The 22,612-nt window shown below is 46.4% G+C and overlaps 1 protein-coding gene across 1 annotated transcript in view; it reads right to left on the reverse strand.

The window, feature by feature from the left end:
- OTUD7A (OTU deubiquitinase 7A) overlaps positions 1–22,612 on the reverse strand; it is a 359,579-nt gene that overhangs the window by 18,077 nt on the left and 318,890 nt on the right. Inside the window, exons 10-11 of the mRNA XM_045070581.1 lie at positions 10,159–10,286; positions 7,425–7,574 (exon numbers count right to left, since the gene is read on the reverse strand). Of these exons, the coding sequence (XP_044926516.1) occupies positions 7,425–7,574; positions 10,159–10,286 (278 nt within the window). The remainder of the gene's footprint in view (positions 1–7,424; positions 7,575–10,158; positions 10,287–22,612) is intronic.

Here is a 22,612-nt window from a genome sequence, read left to right on the forward strand (position 1 = left end):
ATTCTCTGTGGCCCTTGGATATACTCCAAAGGCTGTCAGGTTGTTTGCACTTAGGAGGAAAAGATTATTTAAACGATTACCTTATATATTGATTTTTTTTAAAAAAAAAAAAATAGACCCGAGTTACCAGGTGCCAGATGCTGGTTTATCCCAAGCAAGCTTTGGTTTGGGTACCACTTGCTATATCCCCTCTCTGGGAGAAGCACGTTCCCTGAAGACCACCCTCTTTGGCCAACTCTCCTTTCTGGAAGTCACACGGTCTGACCTGTCAGAGCAGTGCTTCACCAACTACAGCTGCTCCCTGGGGAGCAGGGATTGTCCGCCCTTCCTCAGTTTCCCCCACTGTCAGGTGTGGATAGAAAATGGTGGTGGCCCCCATTGGTGGTGGCTGATAGTTGTCCTTGGAAAGAACACTCTCTGCACACAGGAAGTGCCCGCAAGTTGTGGTGTGGCTGTGGGGTGCAGACCCAGCCCAGAGCAGGAGTTTACAGAGTGATTTGAACACATGGTGTCAGGGAAGCCCACAGGTGTCATGCCTGCGGCCACTGGGGGGCCCTCCCTGCAAGCTGAAAGATCACAGCCCAGGGTGTCACCGGGCAAAGGACTAATGTCTTCTGAAGCATGGATATGGAAACTACCAAGAAAGTATACATCATTTTATTTTAAAAGTCTTAAAACGGACTGGAAAAGCCTTGCACCTTCATCGTGCCCACACCTGACCAATCTCTGCAGCCCCCAGCCTTCCCTCTGCAAGCCCCTGCCTCTCCCCACGAGCAACCCTGGTCTGCAAGACACAGGAAGACTCTTGCACTTGGAGGCAGCTGACCTCACTGGTGGGTGGGGAGCAGCCCGGCTGAGGCAGAAAGAGCTCTTTGAGAGAGTAGTGAGTTCAGGGCGCCTGGGTGGCTCAGTTGGTTAACCATTTTCTTTGACTCAGGTCATGATCCCGGGGTCCTGGGATCGAGTCCCATCTCGGGGTGGGGGCTCCCTGCTCAGTGGGGAGCCTGCTTCTCTCTCTGCCTCTGCCCCTCCACTGGTGCCCTCTCTCTCTCAGTCTCTATCTCAAATAAGTAAAATCTTTAAAAAAAAAAAAATGTATTGAGTTCTTTCAGAAGATCGGTTCGACAGGGAAGACACTTAGATGAGAGGTTTAAAGAATGCCTCTTGCATTTTTAAGCCGTTAGGAGCTTGCACACACAGATGAGACATGCTGGCCCAAGCAGGAGGAAGAAGTGGGTGGTAGGAAGAAAGGTCTAGGTCACAACCTAGAATACACTTTTTTTTTTCTTCTTATTTTGAGGCTCCCAGAACATTGTTCCTGAGACACAAGGACAAGGTGACTGCCCCCTGGAGCCTGTGGTGACTGTATCTATTGGATTTTGGTCCTGGGGTGCTGGGAGGTCTTGGTGGGGGGCACTCTCCACAGGGTGTCCTTTGCGTGAGGCAGGGCACCACAGTGGCTGTGTGATGACCACACTTGACAGTGGGGGATCAGCAGGTGGCCTGGAGCTTGACCTACCCAGTCTCCTCTCCCACCTGCCTCAAACGGGGCTGCTTGCTCCTGAGCTTCTGGCCCCACTGAAGTCTGAGAGCCTCCTACATTGAACCCACACTGGTAGCTGCAGTGTCAATGCGGTTTCCATGTCCCTCCCCAAGCCGAGATGCCACGTGACTCGAGGGCACAATCTGGGACTTTCTACCCTTGCTCCGGCATCCTGTATGGCAAGAGGAGACATTGGGAGCATGACAAAGCACCCCATCAATGCCTTGGGGTCTCCTCCAGCTGACACTGGTCGCTGAATTTGGGGCACCTGGCCCTGGAGCTCATAGTTGCTGCCTCTCAGCTCTCTCTGTATGAGCCCGGGTCATCTAGTGAGGCTCTGCTTTGCTTGCACTCATGCCTGAGGTCCTGGAGCCACTGGGTCCTGCCCCTGGGAAGGAAGGAACCCAACCCCAGATACTCATTATATCAGGTTTGCCCGTTTAACTGGGTGGCCAGTCACAGGTGCCTGGAATGCTGTGCCATCATATCAACATTCTCAGGGAACATTTGTGCAAGAACATCCCTGCAGCTCAGGTCCACTGGATTGTGCAAGAGGCAGTACTTAAGGCACTTACGGCACTTGCTGATATGTGCTTAGACCCATCCATTCACTTGGGCTTGAAGACTTCGGTATTCTCATTCTGTATTAGTTTGCTTGTGCTGCTATAAGAAAGCAACACAGACTGCATAACTTGAAGAACAGAACTATATCTTCTCATCGTTCTGGAGGATGTAAGTCTAAGATCAAGGTGTTAGCAGAGAGGGTTCTTTCTGAGGCTTCTCGCCTTGGTTTGTGGATAGCTGTCTCCTCCCTGTGTCCTCCTGTGGCCTTCCCTCTGCGTGTGTCTGTGTCCTAATTTCTTAGAAGGACACCAGTCAGGTGGATTAGGGTTCACCCCCATGACCTCACTTTACCTCTCAAAAGGCCCAGTCTCCAAATTCAGTAACATCCTGAGGAATAGGGATTAGGATTTCAACAGATGAAGTCAGCCCTCAACAATGCTGCTGCCTCTCCTTTCATGACACATGGGGATACCTCAACTCAGAGCAAAACCCCCTCACCAGTTCACGAGGGAATGCGGGATTCTGGCTGATCCTTTCCTACTATTTACCAGTTTTGGAAGTTATGTGTGGCACCAAGCACCCTGCAGAGGCGATAAGTGAGCCTTTCCCTATCATTATGAATTTGTGGACTGAAGAATCTTGGTCATATTTCTTCTCTTCCCAGCTATGATCCTCACTGTCCCTCTTGTCCTGTGGGGGGCATGCCTAGTCAGCCCAGGAATCCTTCTAACACCACCATGGTGGCTCCTGAGGGTGTCTCGTTTTCTTCCAGGACAAGATGCTCTGGGATCTTGGTGTATACTTCCGACCCTGGATCTAGCCATGCTCTCAGACACAGGTGTTTGGGGGGGGGGGTGGAAAGACTGGCTTGATGCTGGGGATGCTGGCAGTGGCTTGTCCTGCATGGAAGGTGAGGAGGTTACAGGGTGGGACAGAGGGACTTAGTCATTTTGGACATCTCTGAAGTGCCTCCCTTGTCCCGTGGGGCCTGTTAGATTCCAGATGGTTGGAAGAGAACAAACACCCTTCCTGTCTAAGCCACGCTGAGCTGGTTAACTGCTGTTGAAGGGGCTCTAACAGGCTCCAGAGAACTCTGTGAATGGAGAAAGACACATGGCAGGACAGAGCCAAGGAAGAGAAAGCTAGCTTTCCCACTAAATCTCCTCTCCCTCAGTTGCCCATCCTTGCCGTCAAGGATGCTAGCCCGCATGGTGGCTTCAGCAATGCAAAGCCTTCCTGTTTCCAAAAAGGTGATGTCTGGGGCCAGAGTCCAACGCAGCCTGAAGGCACAGAGCCACAGAGCCACGGAGGCTTACTTTAAGGACAGAGAGGGAAGACCTCATGCCTGGCCACGTTCTCAGTTCAGAAGGGTTTGGAAGGCCATGGGTCCAGAGCTGTGCTCCTGTCCGAGAGGATCCTGGCACAGGCCCAGGGCTTGAGGAGAGAAAGCCTCTGAACATGAAACTGCCAGGTGGTATTCAGATGTGGGGGGCACAAGACCATCTAGTCAGCTGCCTGGCCCCAGAGTCTCTCCCAGCAGGACCCCCAAGGCCTCCCGCTCCTGTAGGAGCACTGGCCACAGCCAGGACTGCATGAGGCCTGTGGGTGTCCCTGAACCAGACTCAAGGGTGTTGAGTGTTTCTGCAGGACAGCCTGCCTATCTCCCTGTGTTTAGAGAGAATGGGTTTTCTTTTAAGGAGTGGGGCTGAGAGCCTCATGCACCATGGCTTTTTAAGGGATTGAGAGCCCAAGAGTCAACAGTGATTTATTTCTGACAAGGGGCCAGTTGGAAAGAATTCTTTCTATACTTTTGCCTTTCCCCAGATAGAAGGTACTCATCCCTGCCGAAAGAAAGAGCACAATCCAGATGGAATTGCTAAAACATCACGCTACCCCCTGATTCAGAGCTGGCTCACTGAACCCCCACCAACCACCTCGCCCCCTCCTTCCTTTGCTGTACGACCTTGTCAGATGGCTCTACCGCCCGGAAACTGTAGGCATGGAACTCAGCTTTGGTTGTCAAGAGGCCAACACAAGTCCTTTGGGAAGGTTTTCCCCCTAAATGAAAAGATAAACTTTCAGGAAGGGAAGGTATTTGGATGTGATGCTTGGAGTGGCAGCACCCATTTTATGACCATGAGGATAAAACCACAGGAAAATAATGGTGGATCAGGGAGAGACCAGGAACTCGAATCCCTGAGAATACTTAGAGCTGCTGTGTTATCCCTGGACCACCCACTTCAGGAAGGATTCCCTGTTAGAGAGGCAGCAGTGGCCCATTTTCCCTATGAGTCCCTTGCAGCCCAGTGTTATTCGGGACACATCTCCTTTTGGGAGGTCTTATAGCATAACCTTCTGAATTTTATTCCATTTTCCTTGGCATTATAAGGGCTGGGAAGAGAGGCTGAGTCTGTCCCTTATATGGGCTCCTGATCTCTCAGCTTCTCTCCAGTATTCCAACCACCAGGTAACAGTAATAACTGAAATGCTAGGATCAGATATTTGCAAAAAGGCCCCTGCAGTCTCTGCTGTAGGTCAGGAAAGGAGAGTGCTCCTGAGGAGCCCCAGGGGTTGGCTTTCTCTGGCGATGGTTCCCTTGACAGGTCCTCTCTATTCCTCCCACCTTCAATAGGTCTTTTTGAGGGGGACACCAGACACTAATTGTGGACAGGAAGGGATACGGTCAATACCTTTAGGTTTATCTTTGAAGCAGCACTGAAGGATCAGGAGATAGGACTGCCTTAGGATAGACAATGCTGTTTCCTAGTGATTATCTGCAAGGCCATTGAGGACTTCGGTGCATGGAGGGACTGTCCTGCAACGGTCACTTCGTAGTTAAGTGGTGATGTGTTTCAGTGAGGGTGAGGGGGTCTAGGGCAGAGTAGGGAAGGTGAAAGGGCTCAGCATCCGGGGAGATGGGTGTCACTGCCCTGGCCCACAGACAGGAAGCCAGCCTGGGAGGTCACACAGCACCCCTCACACCACACTGCAAGGAAGCAGCAGCTCCCAGGCCTTTCCACACCTACACTCTAACCACATATGCTTTCTCTCTACAGCAACACTCATTCAGCAACCCAGCACTTAGGCCTATTCTGTCCTCTGCCAGCCTCTGGACATCACACAGCCTCCAACACTATTTCTAACCCACCTGTCTCTGGGTCTCTCTGTCTGCTCTTCCAAGTTGGAATAATTGCTCCCTTCCTGAATACAGCTGCTGCCTGTTGGTGTATATTCTGCCTTGTACTGTGGCTTGATGGGGTTGCCTGTCTCCCCTACAAGGTAGTGAGAACCCTAATGCAGGGATGCCCTCATCTTTGGGGTCCCAAACCTGAATGTGGCAGATGCTTGACATACAAGACATACAAGACATACAAGATGCTTGAACTAACCTCTGGCCCCCCAAACAAATAATGCAGGACCACTGAACTTCAGGCTTATATGTGGTGCGGGGAGCAGGGTCATGCCTGCCAGCACCCCCTAGCTTGGCAAGGGTGGTACAGGGAACAGCTGCTAGCAATACCCAAAGCCTAAAAGTTTGCAGAGCCCTTATGTTCTCTCCAACTGTATGAGGGTCTGACACACAGCACAGAAGTTACCCAGCCTGTGGGAGCCACTTATATGTGCTTTGCTTCTGCTTGTGCAGAAGGTGGCACTGGAGTATTTGACTGCAGTGGCTCATGGGGCCTGGATGGGTTGATGGGCAGCCCTGGCCACAAAAGTGGAGGCAGGGACCCCCGCTGCTCTGAGGAGTAACCCAGTGGGCATAGCCACAGGAACCCATGGCACAGACACATGGAACCGAGGACCGGGACCAAAACTCAACTTTGGGAAAAATAAGTTGTCAGAGGTGAGACCACTCTCACTTCTGCAATACTTCCCTGAGAGAAGTCAAGTGATAGCCCTTCCACCTTCATCCTACCATTGAGGGGCACCAGCATATTCACCTTGAAACACTGGAAGGCCTAGAAGAAAGCTCAATGCCTTCTGTGAGGAGGGGGCTGGACATCTGAGTCCTCTGCTCAACCAAAGATGCCAGCCCCGGGACTTTATTTTCCCTGACTGCAGAGAATCTCTGGGGAGACTGCACAGAGGGGCCTAGATCCTGGCTGGGACTCCAGGGCCTGAGAAAGGGTCCCCCATTGCCCAAGGGCTCTGGTAAGCACGGAGAAGAGTGAAAAACCCACAAAGACCAGAAGGCAGACAGAAAAGGCAGAAATGCCTCTAGGTTTTCATGGCTAAATATTGTTTGCTGTGACCCAAGTGAGATGTCTGTAGATGATGTGGAAAAATGATGCTATATTCCCACTACGGCTGCAGCAACCCTGCTCTCCTTTTCCTTCTGGGACTCACATCACTGCGTGACTAGCCACCATGCATTTCCTGAGACTACATCCAAAGTCAGGGTCCTAAACTGTCAGTCCTGCCTGTCTTTTAGTCTCTGGGGGGATTTTCTGTCCAAACCAGAAACAGGAGTGACAAGAGGATGAGTTTCCCCCTCTTCACTCAGCTAGTCAATAGTTAACATGAGAAAATAACAACCATTCCAATCAGAGCCCCACCATTTCCACAGCAAAAATGCATATTGCACTGATGGAAGAGAGATTCTGCATGAATGACTGGTGGTCTGGAACTGTGCAGTGCACAGTGTGTGCAACTGGCCTGGTGAGCCTGTCTGCTGCACTGAAATGACTACCTCAGGGAAACAGTTGTAATAATTTGAAAGAGAATATCAATGTTTTGATTCAAAAGCTTACTTTAGAGCAGAGGTTGGCAGAGTTTTTCCAAAAAGTGCTAGTTGGTAAATATTTTAGGTTCCTCAGGCCACACAGTCTCTGTGGCTACTACTCAAATTTGCCCTTGTAGTGCAAAAACAATAGCCACAGATAATACATCAAGGAATGAGTGTGGCTGTGTTCCAATAAAACTATATTTACGAAAACTGGCAGTGGGCCATAGTTTGCTGACCCCTGCTCTAGGGACTTAAAAATAAATTAGATCTGAGATGAATTATATCCATATAAATATACATACATGTGAAAGGGAAAAATAGTAAGGGCTATTTAAGTGTGGTGGGAATTAATAATTTGTTTTGTATTTTAAATTAAAAGTTGTCTTTAACACTGTTATTTCCAATAACATACCCATTCCAATACATACATAACCCACTTATATACCATATACACACGAAACCCATCACTACAGAGTGTATGTGGGAGTGCTCCCCATGGACCCCACATTGGGGTCCTCCATGCCTCCCCATGCCCTCCTATGCCCACCCTTGCCCTGCACATTGTCTCTCAGGTGGCAGCGGACATACCTTGTTCTCTTTGCTGATCTCTCTGCTCCATGGACACAAGGGCAGAGAAATGCGCTTGATCATAGGCAAGAACCAGAGGTGAGCAGTGACATCTGTTGGGAGGCACCTCCAAGGGCAGGTAAATCCCTCCAAATGGGATTGGAGCAAATGCTGTGGACAGAAATGGTGAGGGCATGTGGAGCCTTAAGGGAACGCGGGTGGTATCCCTCACCACACTGCATGATGTGGTGGGGCACAGGGAAGGGACAGTGGTCTCAGACCATGGCTTTAGGTCTCAGCCACCGCACCCACAGGGTGGCAGGCTGGGTGTTGCCCAGTGGGTGAGAAAGCTCAGGCTCACAGGAACCTGGGGATGAGACCTGCAATCTCACGCATGCTCAGGGAACCCCTCACTCCCTTCTGCCTCCATGGCAGAGTCCTCCTGGCTCTGTCAGACTGCACCCTGGGGACAAGTGGGACAGGGATGAGGGCTTTTAGCTGCGATCTTCCCAGGGACAGCGTGCTGTCCTGAGAATTGCACAGGTGACCAAGAACTCACAACGGTGAGCAATGACATACAATGATGACTGCCTGGGAATCCATGTTTTTCTGGATGAGTGTCTTCCTCTCCATGTATTCATGAAAACATTTGTATCCAGGACAAAATCTATGCTTGCTTGTTGTATATTTTGAGAAGTTCTTCTGCTGAGTCCAAATGAACTAACCAGAAAACTCCAGAACCAAAGTGTGAGTCAGATGGGAAATGAGAGATAGGGATTGGCTCCTTTAGCAACGGGAACATAATCATGTTCATTTCCTTACTCATCAAAGAGAAGGAAGAGAGACTTAAACCCTCACTAAAATAGAAGAACTCCCAGAAATATCTGCCCCAATATAGCACATGCTTTTTAATCATAAAGAACCTTGCCTCTTGGCCTTGGAATCAATGACTCACTCACTGTATTTCTGGGAGCTGAATGCAACAACAGTTAAGTTCCGTGATGCTTTTGAGGAACTCTTCAGTGTTCCTCAGGATAAAGCCCTGCTTTAGCCACACCGTTTTTTTTTTTTTTTAAACAATTTGAAAAAGTTTTATTTTTTTGTTCTTTTACTTTAAAATCTTTTATGGAAAGCAATAAGCGTATGTTGAGGAATGTGGGCTTCAGTATTAGATCATTTGGGTATTAATACTAACCATGCAATTTTCTTTTTTTTTTTCCTAACTGTGTAATTTTCTTTTTTTATTTTATTTTTAAAATTTTTTGATGTACTATATGTTGGCTAATTGAACATAATAAGACATTTAAAAAAATTAAAAAAAAAAACCCAAACACTGGTTTTTGGTTGTGGTTCTGTCCATGGGCTGAGAGGTGGGGTAGGTCTCCTTTCAAGAGAGCTATACTCTTGAGCACAGGTGGGATGGGAAGAAGCATTGAGCAAGTTCTATGGGATCTGAAGGGTACAGGTTCATGTGCCCAGGAGCCCCAGTGAGGGTCCTGGCTCTGTACCCAGAGAGGCTGAAGATCTCAGCCGTCCCTGTCACTGGGTTGCACAGGGAAGGATGTGGTGTTGGGCAAGACCAATGTAGTCCCAGTTCTCTCCCACCATGACAGCCGTGGCCCCATTGGACTCCCTTTGGCAGCTGTGATTTACCATGAAGAGCCTCCTCCTGGTTTTCAGGATTGTCTGGAAGTCCCACAACATTTGTTAAGGTTCAGGTTTAAATTTAAGTTAAGTTGGAGGGAAAAGTCACTCTCTGGCATTTGCTTATCAAGGAGACCCTTCTGAGAAGTGATGAGAGGGAAACGTGGTGCTGAAAGGGACTGGCTTGTGCTGGTAATGGAAGTGAAGGGAAGGTGAAAACAGTCTGGGAGGGGTTGGAAATGGGGGGTTTTGTTGAGAGGCTGGGGCAGTTGCGCTGGAGGTGAACTTCCTGGCCCACCCTCCCTGACCTCTCTTCTTTCCCTCCTCTTCAGATAGCATGGCTGCCCCATGGACTTCTCAAGTGGCCTTGCCGTTCAGTCTGGCAGCAAAGCTGGAGGGAGGACCTGCCCCAGGCATTTTCCCTGCACTGAGGTGACCTGGTTCCTCCGAGGCCTTAGCTGAGGCTGGGGCACATTGTGTAGTGTCTCTGGGCTTCAGTGTCTCCCCTGGGAGGGTGCAGAGAGGACCAAGGGAGAGAACACAGGCAAAGGGGCTGTGAGAACCAGTGCTTGGCTCTTGGGGGGAAGGAGAAAAGCAGCCCTTCCTCTTCTTTCCTTCTTCCCCAGTCCAAATTCTGCCCGGTGACTTCATGCTTTCTGGTTTTTTTTTTTTTTTTAATCTCTCTTTTCTTTTTGAAATATGTAGCCTGCCGAGGGGCAGGAGAGGACTAGAGTCGCTGAGTGGCTGGGAGGAGGTCTGGCATCCCTGGTGGGGTGTGAGCTCTCTGCCTCATCCTGAGCACATGGGCGGGGGCTGGATTTAGTTCCAGAGGTCCCTCAGCCAGATTCCTCATGACCACCTGCCATTGACACAAAGTCTAGGTGGATGGGTGGGTGGCGAAGATAACCCCTCCTGCCACTGGGGAAGAAAAAGAAACACATCAAGTTGAGGAGAAATGAGGAACACTAGAATCTTCCTCCCTGCAGAATGAGGCCTCTGTGGCCTTCTGAGAACCTCAACTGATATGTTAGGCTGTCTCTTCCTTTGCTGGGTTGTTATGTTTTCTGGGTCATGCGTCATATATGGCTGTTTTATTAGTGTATTAACTTACCTTCTCCGCCTGAGTCCCTCAACATCGTATCTGCTACGACAACTATTGGTCTTCTTAATATATGGGCGAGGACAAACACATGGAACTCCTCTAGACTCTCGTACACGGGGTCCTCAGAGTTGTCCACACTAGGAGACAAAGCAAAGCAAGCCTGAGTTAGGGTGGGAGATGTTGAAGACAACACCCTCCATCCAGATTTGACCTCCATGGACCTTGCCTATTGAGGCCCTCGGAGGCCCCCCCACCCTGCCACACCACCCACTGACAGCAAAAACACAAGCCCCAGCTCCTCACCCCTACCTGCCATGGTCTCAGGGGACAATGGGAGAGAAGCTGCTGGTGACGGTTGCTGGCCACCTTTAAGACAAGGTCCCCTTGGTGACAGAGGCAGCCCACCCAGAGCACAAGGCAATATGGGGCTAGTTATCTGAAGGCACTTAACAAGGACACAGTGGGGGCAGGAGGGTTGAGGCTTCCTTTTTTGGGTTATTCCTATATCCAGCGGCTTGAGCTGAAATCTTACCCATAGGGGCACAGGTGTTATCTGTGCAAGTCACGTGGGCTGGTGGGGTCCATCGTTACAAAGATCTGGAGCCTTTCTAGGAAACACTCCCCATGAACAGAAGAGGGCAGTGAGAAGGTTATCTGGATTTCAATCCTCAGAGCAGGAGGGGAGTGACTCTGACCCAGGCTACTTGGTCCCTCCACACCTCATACCCCTGACTCATGTTTGAGGCTCAGGGAAAGAACTGGCTCTAAGAAATGCATTCACTCAAAACTCAGATATTCGGACAGAAGACTGTAGCCTTGATGTCCTTCACAGCCCAGCCACCCTGAGGGAAGAGCCCATTGAGACAAGAGAGTCCGAGCTCACAGCTTGACGCGGTCTCTGGCAGGACACACACAAGACCCTCAGGTGGCACCTGGACTTGTTCTTGAGCCCTTGGAGGATGCCCAGGATTAACTGAGGAAGGTCTGTCAGTGCTGGAGTGGGTGGGGCCAGAGCTAGCAAGTGGGGCTCTGCTGGACAACCCAGGGTGGGGCAGCCTGGGGAAACAGCTGTACATTCATAGCCTCAGTTACTTCTAGAGCAAAAACTGTGATTCTTAAGGAATGCATCAAGGACCTGGGAAGTTTTGTTGTTGTTATTGTACCTATTTTTTCTAAGGATTGATTGATTGATTCATGCTGACTCAGAATGCCTTACCTTTTTTTTGAAAGTTTTTTTTTTTTTAAGATTTTATTTATTTATTTGACACAGAAAGAGAGATCACAAGTAGGCAGAAAGGCAGGCAGAGGGGGGGGGGGGGAAGCAGGCTCCCTGTTGAGCAGAGAGCCTGATGCGGGGCTTGATCCCAGGACCCTGGGATCATGACCTGAGCCAAAAGCAAAGACTTAACCCACTGAGCCACCCAGGCGCCCCAGAATGCCTTATTTTTACACTTAAAAATACTTGACAGCGATGACAAAAAGTTGGTGCATATAGTATTAAATTACTTTTCTGTTTGTTTGGAATCATTTGAACGTAACTTGCCTATCTGAAATCCAGCACCTTGGAAAAATTTAGGTGTATATCTTATGAATAGAACATTCTACAGAACTACAACACAGTCATCAATATCAAGGGTACATCCAATCACTACTACACTGATTGATCTAATCACCATGACAGATGGGAAGTCACAGTCTGCCAACTGCCCCATAAATGCCTTTTAAACCAAGACTCCAACAGGTTGCTTTTAGCTGTGGTGTCTCATTAGACTCCTTTGGTCTAGAACATTTTTCATAGGTTCCTTGACTTTTGTGACCTTGACACTTTTGAAGACTATGGGCCTGGTATTCTGTAGCATGTCCTTAGTTTGGGCTCCTCTATTTCCTATGATTAGATTGTATTGGATTATGCTGTGCCCTTCTCACAGCATCCTATCACGTGGCCTGGACCTTTGGACTGTCCCATTACTGGTGATGTTGACTTGGGCCGCTCTCCTCAGATCATCTGTTAGGCTTCCCCCTACAGAGCTACTCATTTCCCCTCTGTCATTAATAAGCATTTTGTAGAGAGGAATTTCAAATCTCTGCACATATACTACTTCTCACCAAATCTTTATACATTTATTGATATCCCATTCCTGGCTTCTAGTTCATTTAATGAGTTATAATCTGTTAGTGATGATTTTGATGCTCAAATATGCCCTAGTTGGGTCAGTGTGGCTCATTCAAGCTGTGTCCTTGTAACATAGCCCCGCCATTTTTCAGAGGACTTCCTAGCCTTCTGACACAAGAATATGGCCCAGGTTCATCTTTTTAAAATTTTTTAAAATTTAAATTCAATTTAATTAACATATAGCATATTATCATTTTCAGAAGTAGAATTTATGCTCATTACCCCCTGCCCTCATTAATACCCATCACCCAATTACCCCATCCCCCTACCCACCCCCCTCCAGCAATCCTTAGTTTGTTCCCTAGAGTTAAGAGTCTCTTATGGTTTGTCTTTTTTTTTTTTTTTAAAGATTTTATTTATTTATTTGACAGAGAGATCACAAGTAGGCAGAGAGGCAGGCAGAGAGATGGGGGGGAAGCAGGTTCCCTGCTAAGCTGAGAGCCAGATGTGGGGCTCGATCCCAGGACCCTAAAATCATGACCTGAGCTGAAGGCAGAGGCTTAACCCACTGAGCCACCCAGGCGCCCCTGGTTTGTCTTATTTTATTTTATATCTTATAATTTTTCCTTCCCTTCCCCTATGTTCATCTGTTTTGTTTCTTAAATTCCACATAGGAGTGAAATCATATGATAGTTGTCTTTCTCTGACTTTTTTAAAAAGATTTTTTATTTATTTGACAGAGATCACAAGTACACAGAGAAGCAGGCAGTGGGAGTGGGAGCAGGCTCCCTGCTGAGCAGAGAGCCCAATGTGGGGCTCGATCCTAGGACCCTGAGATCATGACCTGAGTTGAAGGCAGAGGCTTAACCCACTGAGCCACTCAGGCACCCCTCTCTGACTTACTTCTTTCACTCAGCATAATACCCTCTAATTTCTTCCATGTTATTGCCAATGGCAAGATTTCATTCTTTTTGATGGCTGAGTAATATTCCATTGTCTATAGGTACTACATTTTCTTTATCCAGGTTCATTTTGTACCTTCTCTGCCTCAGCCTTGGATTCAGCCATTTCTCAAAGGGTTTTGTTGTTGTTTGTTTGTTTGTTTGTTTTTAAATAGTGGATAATGGTGTTTAGAAGCCAAAATATAATCATCACTATTGGATTGTCATTCCTTCTAGATGCAGTGAATGGAGTGAAGGCACATGTGTTTTGTGTGTACACTCACACATGTGCACAGATACTTCCATCTGTCATCTTTCTATTAACTTAGAGTCCACTGATAACTCCCATTCCAATCTAATACCCCAATGTTAATCTACTCTAACTCCCATCTCCAACAGTAAGCAACTTGGTTTCTATTAGTCTTAAACTATTTCCTTACTTGATAAATTCCATCCCCCCACCCAACCCATGTAAGCAATTCTCCATTTCTGCTGTCACCCTGCCCCCAAGTTGTCTTCTTCATCCTACTGGCTCTGACACTCTGGCTTTGGTCTTCTGGGTCCCACCAATGTCCCCACCTGTCCATTGCAGATGCCCCCTTGTTTTGCCACACTATATGGCTTTAGGACTGAGTTTTTCAGGAAGGGAAGAAAAGTGGAAGAGGAGTATTTTAAATACACATATACATGCCAAGTCTAAACACAATGCTTGTGGGTATGCTTTTAAAATTATCCTAGATGATTATTCTCTTACACCATACACAAAGATAAACTCAAAATGGATCAAAGACCTCAACATGAGGTAGGAATCTATCAAAGTCTTAGAGGAGAACATAGGCAGTAACCTCTTTGATATTGGCCACAGCAACTTCTTTCAAGACATGTCTCCATAGGCAAAGGAAACAAAAGTGAAAATGAACATTTGGGATGTTGTCAAGATCAAAAGCTTCTGCTCCGCAAAGGAAACAGTCAACAAAGCAAAGAGCAAACCCACGGAACGGGAGAAGATATTCACAAATGACACTATAGACAAAGGCCTGATATCCAAGATCTATAAAGAAGGCCTCAAACTCAACACACAAAACAGATAATCATGTCAAAAAAATGGGCAGAAAACATGAACAGACACTTCTCCAAAGAAGACATACAAATGGCTAACAGACACATGAAAAAATGTTCATCATCATTAGCCATCAGGGAGATTCAAATCAAAACCACATTGAGCCACAATAGCCAAACTATGGAAAGAACCTAGATGTCCATCAACAGATGAATGGATCAAGAAGATGTGGTATATATACACAATGGAATACTATGCAGCCATCAAAAGAAATGAAATCTTGCCATTTGCAACAACGTGGATGGAACTAGAGCGTATCATGCTTAGCGAAATAAGTCAAGCAGAGAAAGACAACTATCATATGATCTCCCTGATATGAGGAAGTGGTGATGCAACATGGAGGCTTAAGTGGGTAGAAGAATAAATGAAACAAGATGGGATTGGGAGGGAGACAAACCATAAGTGACTCTTAATCTCACAAAACAAACTGTTTTGAGAAGGGGGTGGGATTATGGACATTGGGGAGGGTATGTGATTTGGTGAGTGTAAAGGGGATTCACAGACCTGTACCCCTGGGGATAAAAATATATGTTTATAAAATAAAAAAAAAAAAAAAAAAAAAAAAAAAAAAAAAAAAAAAAAAAAAAAAAAAAAACCACATTGAGATACACCTTACACCAATTAGAATGGCCAAAATTAATAAGACAGTAAACAACAACTGTTGGAGAGGATGTGAAGAAAGGGGAACCCTCTTACACTGTTGGTGGGAATGCAAGTTGGTGTAGCCACTTTGGGAAACAGTGTGGAGATTCCTTAAGAAATTAAAAATAGAGCTTCCCTATGACCCTGCAATTGCACTACTAGGTATTTACCAAGATACAGATGTAGTGAAAAGAAGGGTCATCTGTACCCCAGTGTTCATAGCAGCAATGGCCACAGTCACCAAACTGTGGAAAGAGTCAAGATGTCCTTCAACAGACGAATGGATAAAGAAGATATGGTCCGTATATACAATGGAGTATTATGCCTCCATCAGAAAGGATGAATACCCAACTTTTGTATCAACATGGACAGGACAGGAGGAGAGTATGCTGAGTGAAATAAGTCAAGCAGAGAGAGTCAATTACCATATTTTTCACTTACTTGTGGAGCATAAGGAATAACATGGAGGACATGGGAGATGGAGAGAAGGGAGTTGGGGGAAATTGGAGGGGGAGACAAACCAGAGACTGTGGACTCTGAGAAACAAAGTGAGGGTTTTGGAGGGGAGAGGTGGGGGCTTGGGTAAGCCTGGTGGTGGGTATTGTAGAGGGCACAAATTTCATGGAGCACTGGGTGTAGTGCATAAACAATGAATCTTGGAACACTGAAAAAAAATTAAATTAAAAAAATATCCTTGGTGGTTAACTTGTCCAGTCACAGCTAAGAGGGAGGCAGCTGTGTATGTGAGGTTCAAGTGCTTCCAGAAGCCCCTTGATTGTCCCTGTCACCCAGTAAGTGCTCACAAGCAAGTGGACAGTTGAACAAGGTAATAAATAGCATCGGCAGGAGGGAACACAGAATTATAAACTGCATACTCAGAGAGAAAAATATCTCAGTTAGAAATCTGGAATGTTGGGCACCTGGGTGGCTCAGTGGGTTAAGCCGCTGCCTTCGGCTCAGGTCATGATCCCAGGGTCCTGGGATCGAGCCCCACATCGGGCTCTCTGCTCAGCAGGGAGCCTGCTTCCCTCTCTCTCTCTGCCTGCCTCTCCATCTACTTGTGATTTCTCTCTGTCAAATAAATATATAAAATCTTAAAAAAAAAAAGAAATCTGGAATGTTATTTCTTTCCTAATCCAGTGGATGGAAAGGTCAGCACTGGAAAGAGATGAGGCATCAGAGAGTCACATACGAATGCTGAGAAGAAGAAATAGCAAGGGGAAGGGGAGCTCTCTCAGCCCTGGGTTCTCAGTTGCACCTTCACTCCATGATGGAACACTTTGGTGTCTAAACAACTACACAGAAGGGGCCTCACTGCAGCAACAGTGCAAGGGCTGACCAAGTATGAGGGACTACTGTACCGTCACAGCATTCTGCTCATGCAAAATTTGAAGCAGAGCCATTATATTTCAAACTGAAAAACCAGCCAATATTTACTGAGCACTTACTATATGCTGGAATGGTAAAAGGCACTGCAGAGGCCCTCAAGTAAGTTCTGTCCCTCCATCTGTTCATCCATCCATCCATCCATCCATCCATCCATCCATCCATCCACAAACACATCCATCCATCTGTCCATCCACCTACTTATACAGACACTTACACATCCATCTATCTATCCATCATCCATTCTTCCATCCATCCACCCACCTACCCATCTGTCTATCCCTGGTTCCATGTCAGGGATAGAGCACAGAGTTGCCAGAGGGTGATGGAGGCCAGTGACCTTTCTCCATACCAGTTGTGAGATTGAGCATGAGAGCCAAAGGTCAACTATAAAACTTCAGTGACCCCGAAGGTGGCAGAGAAGGTCCCAGCTGCACCCTAGGGGCAATCTGAGAATCATAATGCCCTTCCCTCCTTGCTTCTAGCTGCTTGCTTCATGTTTTAGGGAGTGTGTTTCAACTGGGGGTGGGGCTTGTTCTGCACTTATTCCTCAACATCACAGCCATGTTCCAGTGCTTGATCCTGCTCTGTTGAATTTGGGCTGAGAACATTGGCTCTGCATCTCCTCAGGCTGTTCTCATGGGCAAATGGGATCATTTCTGGGATGAGACTTTGAAACTGTGCCCTGCCCTTGTGAATTACTGTGATTGAGCCCACAGGCAGAAATCAACTCTAGTGAAACCAATCCTGAAAATTCTCTTCCACTTCTTACCCAGAGGCTTAACATCATCTTCCTGTGAGCTCACTGAGCAAATGTTAGACCTAGGATTGTAAATAGAATCTGGTCTTTGGGAAAAGACATGTAAAAATGTCTAAAATTGGTGTTTACTGCTAAGAAGACTAACATGCAAGTATAACTACTTCATCCTCAAAGACACTGTGCATACCCCCAACAAGTTCCTAATGTGTTCTGTGGCATAATGCACGTGCATCACCTCCTCTGCAACATTACTCAGGGAGAAAGGAGTCCTGAGAAAGGCCAGACCATCCACCTAGTGAATACCCCTGGGGAGGATGGATGAAATGTGACCAGGGCAGAGGCCACGCTGGGAGCTTCCTCCAGGTAAGCATGAAGCCACGATGGTGGAGTGAGGTCCAAATGGTATCACAGGTCACAGAGAATGGTGGCAGGAGTCAAAAGTACAAGACAGATTTGGGAGTGCTCTGGCTTAAATGGCAGCCACAACCCTTGGAGACCATCCACCAAGAGCCCAGTTATGGACAAGGAAGCCAATCTTGATGGCTGGTGGGTTTTCACCTAAGGGCAGTCACCAGCCCACACAGAGGGGCAAGTCTCCTAGGATCTTCCCTGTGTCCCCCTCCCTCCAGGTGTGGTGACCACACCTCCCATTTTGCTCAGGAAAATCCTGATTTATACATCTGGAGTGGTTGGTATTCACTCCCCCGCCAACCCCCCAAACAGTGCACCTATTTGGATGTAAGTTGTATGATCACATCATCTATGGTGACAGAGTTATTGGTTTTTGGTGTACTCTTCCATGTAAAGATACAAGATCAAGATATTTAGATTCTAAACACAAACACATACCCGCGTCCACCTCTAGGTGTAAGGGCATGATGCTATTCTGACTCCTGCTTTTCCCTTTTAATGGTGCATCTCAGAGATGTTTCCAGCACAGTATGTGGGGTCCTTCCCCCTCTCACAGCGCCACAGCCCTCCTCATGATGTATCACTAGCTGCATTTCTGAGTGGTGGGACTCAAGACCCTCCCCCAGGCAGGGCTCAGAGCCATGACAACACCTTTGATGAGTTGGCATGTAGACTTCGGGGGCCTGGTGATTAGAGGCCAGGGCCCTGAGCAAAGGGGAGGCTAGACTGTTCCTCTTGTGGGCCTTTGCACCTGGCCAGAGACTGTCTGGCTAGATGGCAGCCTTTAGACACAGGGTAAGCAGCAGGGACTCTGCTAAGAGCTATGGCTTGGGAAGCTAAGAATGAAGAATGGTGAGCACTCTTGGCACTCTGAAGGGGGCAAGTGGGTCTCAGGCTCTGACAGGAGCTTCAATATAGCAGCCAGGTGCCTTGGAGGCGAAGACGCATCCTATTGGCTGGAATCAATAAGCTGGGGTCAATTATTTGACAAATATTTACTGAGTTATCTGTGATAGGTGTAGCACTGTCCACACGTGTGTGTGTGTGTGTGTGTGTGCACGCACATGTGTGGACACATATGCAGGTCTAGGGGTGGAAACACTCAGTTAACAGAAGGTCAAATAAGAAACTACCAGGTATTAATAAATTCAATGATGGAAAGGTGGTTTCTTCAGACAGGAAGGTCAGGGAGGCCCCTGATAGATGAAGGGTGGACTTTGGTCTTATTTCTAGCTATGAAAGTCTTGAAAAGATTAGACCTGGATTCTACATCTTCAAACATGAGAACTCCGTAGCTGAACAAATGCTTTTCCTACTTGGTTTGCTGGTGGAGGTCAGAGAGCTCTAAGGAACACTCACAAGAAAGTTTCTTGTCTAAGGAGAAGCCATCCCCTGGCCTTGGAGTGCCAGACAGGGGTTTGGGCACCTTGCAGCAGAGAACACTGCTTAGTTTTCCTTAGAAGACTCAAGTTTCTATCTCTGAGACTGTGCCTCATGAAATCATTTAGAATTCTAGGCATTTCTGAAAAAGGTCAATAAAGAAGAAATGCGGGAAACACACTACAAAATTATGTAAACATAGCAATGAAATTGCAGAAACAACTTCAGAGGAAAAGCAGAATGAGAAACACACAAGAGAAGTGAGGAACCAGGACAAGAGATGCCCTGTGGGGGCTGCCTAGGGGTCCTCAAACTGACCCCTTTTCTGTGTCTCTTTTCTTTCCTGCTTTAAGAGCTTCTCAGCCTCCACTTACCCTATCTCACTGAATGGAAAACAAGTAAGCTCTTCTTTTATAAAAGGTTAAAGAGAAAAAGTTATTTTTATCACAAATCTCAAGATGAGTTGTTAATTTCTGCTCTCCATACCTGCTTTGCATTTGTTAAGAGCGTGGGTTTATGTTTTTGGTCGGTTCGAAGTTTGGATTCTGGCTCTCTTTTGTGGGTTGTGGGACTTTGGGAACTGACCTGATTTTCTGAATCTCAGTTTCTAGTTCTGTCATTGGCTATGTTAATGACAGTTTCACAGCTCTGCTTGACACATCACATAATGTAACACATAAGTGTGTTCAGTGGACGACACAGTTCTAATTCCTGCCTGACAGTGCTGTACTTCCTTGATTCCTAGGAAATCCAGATTCTTTGGGAAGGCCACAGCTACCTACTCTGGGTCCCGGGCTGCCAGTCAAAGGGGTGAGCACTGGGCCCATGAGGGGAGTAGCCTTTGAGCCCTGCCTTCCAATGGGTCAGGTCTGGTTGCTGGTGTCATGGGACCTGAGCAAGAACATCTGCCCTGGGTGTGTGTGGCAGCACAAATGGTCAGCTCTAGGTCTGCTGGTCCTGGGTCCAGCTCTGTATGTACATATAGCATAGCAACTGGTACCTAGCCTTGAGCTGGGTTGGAAGAGAACCAAAAAGAGCTATTGGGTTTGGCTGGCCATCAGAAAATTACAGTCTGAAGGAGGAGACAATATAAAACATACAAGAGCCCCGGATGAGACAGGGGCCCAGGACAGGGCGATGTGCACAGCAGTGTAACATTTCTCTGGGCAGAGTACAAACAAATGGTACTTTAAAGAGATAATGCAGAAGTGACCTTTCCCCCAATCCTCTGAGATGTGGGGGTCACAGACACAATCCATGTTACCAAAGAGTTTAAAATACAATAAAATAGACATATCTTTTGAAAAAATAAACTTCGAGAGGGTTCTAAATACACTCCTCTTTTTCCTGTTCCACAAAAATACTTCCCACTTCCCACACAAAAATAGCTGAATCCCTTTCAAGACCTTTCCATTATTGACATGCAAGTAGAACGAAAATAGCAGCACCTAGAAATCTATGTCTTCAGGGTTATGAATTACCAAATTTTGAATCAGAAAGGCATTCTGGAGGGGTGCCTGGGTGGTTCAGTGGGTAAAGCCTCTGCCTTGGGCTCAGGTCGTGATCTCAGGGTGCTGGGATCGAGCCCCGCATCAGGCTCTCTGCTCAGCTCCCTGCTTCCCCCTCACTCTCTGCCTGCCTCTCTGCCTACTTGTGATCTCTCTCAGTGTGTCAAATAAATAAATAAATTCTTTAAAAAAAAGAGAGAGAAAATGTTCAACTGCTAACCTAGGTAGGAATGTCTTCTGATGTGTGTGTGTACAGAGAGGGAAGCAGGTGAGAAGCAGTGAGGACACAGGTTTCCAAGGCCCCTTTCAGCCTACCTTGTCTACTCCACCTGCTCTCTTGATTGAGAACTCCTGTTTCATCTACCACCTCCAAACCTCTAGTCTACCACCTTGTGTCTGATTTTTGATGCTGTGCAGATCAAGAAAGAACACTCCATACCTTCTCTCCTCCTGAATACAACCCTCCCACCTGGATAGAATGCATGGAGGAGTTACTGGAAGGTTCTAGAAAGTAAATAGTAGCAGGTGGATTGAGGAGGAAAATGTAATTTCCATTTTTTTTTGTTTTTAAGCCTCTGCTGTTCCCAGATGTGAATGCAACATATTCTGAAACCCACAAGTGGGCACTGGTGAAGGGACAGAAGGTGGCCTCTAGTTTGGGATTGAGGAGGGGGAATTCCTCAAGTTCAAGTAAAGCATAGAAATCCCCATTTTTTCTTCTCCTCTCTCTTATGTTCTCTCAAAACTCTTCCACAGGCCATGGCAGAGGCCGCAACAGAAGCCACTGGGAGCCACAAATCTAAAAGAGAGGAACCTTCCTCACTGATCAGTGGAGCTGTGATGCCAAGAGGGTGGGCAGGGGTGAAATGTTTAGTATTTTCCCCTCTGTGTCATCCTGGCTATCTGGGCCCAGGATACAGGTGCAGTCATGGAATCATATGGCACAGTGCTGTAGCTAAGTTTCTAGAATTCTGGCTGGTGGATAAAAAATGGGGTTGTAGGGAACTGAAAAAGTACCTGGGAGATCATGGAAAGGGAGAACTTGAGAAAACAAACCCATGAGGTTGTTTATGAATTCCCGGACTCCTGTTCCCCCAAATCTGGGCGGTACATGTATAGGTTTGGTCCTAATTGGTGTGTCAAAGTCTCTGGGGACAGACTGAATAGATTGTACCCAGGTCACAGACTGAGTAATGTATGGAATAGGACAGCAAAGGCTTTTGAAAACTGAACTGACATTCGAACCACAGCACATCCTTGTAGAAAGCACATGGAATATTCACAAAGTTAGACTATAAGCTCACCTCTTAACAAACTTTGACAAATTTAAAATAACTTAAATCATACCAATTACGTTAATAGGTCACAATCCAATTAAACTAGAATAAGTAAAGAAAAACAATAAAAATCTGTTACACAGCTACTTTTAAAGAATTCAGTGGTCAAAGAGAAGTTCTTAAGGGAAATTAGAAAATATTTTAAACAGAATAAAAACATAAATCCAACATACCGAAATTTTTTGTATGTACCTAATCAGAGCTAAGAGGGAAATACATAGCCTTTAAATGCATATATTACAAAAAGAAAGTTCTCAAATCAATAATATAAGTGCCCACCTGAACAAAGTAGAGAAATTAGAGCAAAATAAACCTAAAGCAAGCAGAAGGAAGAAAACATAAAAGATAAGACCAGAAATCAATGAAACTGAGAACTAGAAAACAATAACCAAATAAACCAAAATTGGTTCTTTTAAAAGATCAACAAAATGGATAAAATTTTAGAAAGGATGACAAAGTAAAAACAGAAAGACAGAAACTGCTGAGTTTGGAAAGAATGAGGGACTATCAGTAATGACCCCCATAGACATTAATAAGTTATAAAAGGAATATTATTAACAATGCTATACACCTAAATTCAACAATTTAGATGAAATGAACAATTTCCCAAAAAGAAGCTACCCAAATTCACTTATTTCTACTTTCTGGAGTTATTAAATAAATTGAATTGATCATTAATAGCCTTCTGAAAAGGAAATTTTGGGTTGCAGATTGATTCACTGGTGAATTCTACAAACATTTAAAGAAGAAATATCTCTAGTTCTGCAAAATCTCTTTTAGAAAATATAAGAGGTTAATGCTTCCCAGTGTGTTTTATAAGACTAGCATTCCTCCAAAGCTAGACAAAGACAGTAGTATAAAAAGA

The sequence above is a fragment of the Mustela putorius genome, unplaced genomic scaffold (assembly GCF_011764305.1).
Source record: "Mustela putorius furo isolate JIRA1106 unplaced genomic scaffold, ASM1176430v1.1 tig00003972_pilon_pilon_pilon, whole genome shotgun sequence".
NCBI lineage: Eukaryota > Metazoa > Chordata > Mammalia > Carnivora > Mustelidae > Mustela > Mustela putorius.